Genomic DNA, 1,869 nt, shown 5'->3' with positions numbered 1-1,869 from the left:
GTCAAATAACTACACTGAAATTAAAAATAAAATACACTGAAATGCAGTTTAATTGCAGGGGAATTATGCCACTAGTCTCCGATGAGGACAAAGGACTCATCCCATCGTGACACATTAAAAAAGCAATATATTTGACCTTACTATGAAATAAATATGTTTTATGTCAGATGCAGCTACAGGGGATGATTGAGAGCAACTTTTGCAATCGAAGAGCCTTTAATCTGGGACAAAACGTTGTAACAGCTGCAGACAGGTTGTTTGTGTGTGCCTCACTTTAGTGCAAAAGCTGCACTCAACAGAAAAGGTGCTTTGTGAGGCTGAACAGCGAGCAATCACACAGGGAACGAATATCCCAAAGTTCAAGTGGGTCAAGAGAAAAATCAAAAAGCTGAGTCCAGTCTTCTGCTCAGTTGCTTCCCTCTAGCTCCAGTCGAGGCCCCAGATTCGGGAGCTGTTCGTCCTCACTTTGATCCTTAGGCTGGTAAATCATATTCTGGTAAATTGTATTGTCCACCGGGGTTAGGATTTTGCTTGGTGGCTTGTTGGGGCGTGGAGGGCCCTGCTGTGATGAGAGCAGTGGCTTTTGAGAGTCTGTGTGTCCTGAAACAGGTTTATATGTTTCTTCATAGTTGCCAGTCTCTGCACCCCTTTTCAGCAGGTGTGTGTAGACGAGAGTGTCATCAATCTCTTCGTACACATGGGACTCATCATCTTTACAAGTCCCCAGCATGTCTGGGGATTCGTATCCTGGTAAGAAGTTGATGCCATTAGGATTATAGACAGCAACTTCATAATTGCCTTTCTTCTTCTTCTTCTTCTTCTTCTTCTTCTTGTTCTTCCTGTTTGGCGGGAAAAAAGAGAAGATTGGGATTATTTTCTGTTTTATTCAGCTATCGATGGGTCATCCCCTTTGAAAACACACTAAATAATAGAAATACTCACCTAATCATTACAACTAGCACTATGACAGAAATGACCAGCAGAGTAGCCACTACACCCAGGATGATGGTTAAAGGTGCTATAGAGGAGAAACAATTAACTTGGTTAACATTTGGATCACATTTTCGACTGTGCAGTGGTTGTAAAAAAGAATTCAACAATAAACAGAATTGCTGAAGCTGAAAAATCGTTCAATTATCGTTTATCCTCCCGAGTGTGAAGCTACACTACAGCCTCATATTCCTGTGGTGCCTTACACCAAATGCTAAAGTTATCAAGCTGATGTGATCTGGTCACAGTGCTGCAGTTCTTTTTGTCATAAACCAAAGTCTTGGAAAAATCTGGACCTAGTGATGACGAGGTTTTACCCAGACCATCAAGTTTGAAATACCTTCCTAACCTGTTTGCTCTGGGGAGTCATGCTCAAATACAGTGTTGTGACCTCCCCAGGGTGTACCCTGAACTGCATAAGTGGAAGAAAACGTAACATTTGGGGCCTTGTTTTCGCTCTCTGTGGTCATCACTTCAAACATCTTCTACATTATGCAATGACAGAGCTTTATGCAAAAATCGATTAAAGTAGTTTTAGATTTCCAAAAGCAAAAATTTTCCCCGGGAGTAACTCGGAATAACATCTCATGTATTTATTGTTAATGAAAGTACAAACTATGAATGAGTGAGTGCTTATAACATACAGACCTTTTGAACGGGGTGGGTAAGAAGACACCTTGAGGGTGAAAGTGAGTCCAGGAGAATCAGCAGGTGCTCTCTCCATCTCGCAGTTCCTCAGCGTGAGCAAAAAGTCTCCCTGGTTCTGGAGCGGCTGTGTGTCATTTAGCCCCAGAACCGATGTCACCCTGCCTTTCTGGTGGTACTCCACTGCTACTTCCTTCTTCACACAATCTGGCTGTGTGAGGTTTAGAAACTGAA

At 42.4% G+C, this 1,869-nt stretch overlaps 1 protein-coding gene across 1 annotated transcript in view; it reads right to left on the bottom strand.

The window, feature by feature from the left end:
• Window positions 1–64: 64 nt before the first annotated feature.
• LOC102197613 (CUB domain-containing protein 1-like) overlaps window positions 65–1,869 on the bottom strand; it is a 6,625-nt gene continuing 4,820 nt past the window's right edge. The window contains exons 4-6 of the mRNA XM_005744512.1: window positions 1,639–1,864; window positions 943–1,018; window positions 65–839 (exon numbers count right to left, since the gene is read on the bottom strand). Coding sequence (XP_005744569.1) covers window positions 407–839; window positions 943–1,018; window positions 1,639–1,864 — 735 coding nt within the window. The 3' untranslated portion in view covers window positions 65–406. The remainder of the gene's footprint in view (window positions 840–942; window positions 1,019–1,638; window positions 1,865–1,869) is intronic.

Source organism: Pundamilia nyererei, unplaced genomic scaffold, assembly GCF_000239375.1.
Source record: "Pundamilia nyererei isolate P.nyererei 1_Seehausen unplaced genomic scaffold, PunNye1.0 scaffold00144, whole genome shotgun sequence".
In the NCBI taxonomy this organism is placed as follows: domain Eukaryota; kingdom Metazoa; phylum Chordata; class Actinopteri; order Cichliformes; family Cichlidae; genus Pundamilia; species Pundamilia nyererei.
The sequence above is the reverse complement of the archived record's forward strand: the minus strand, read 5'-3'. Positions and strand labels throughout refer to the sequence as shown.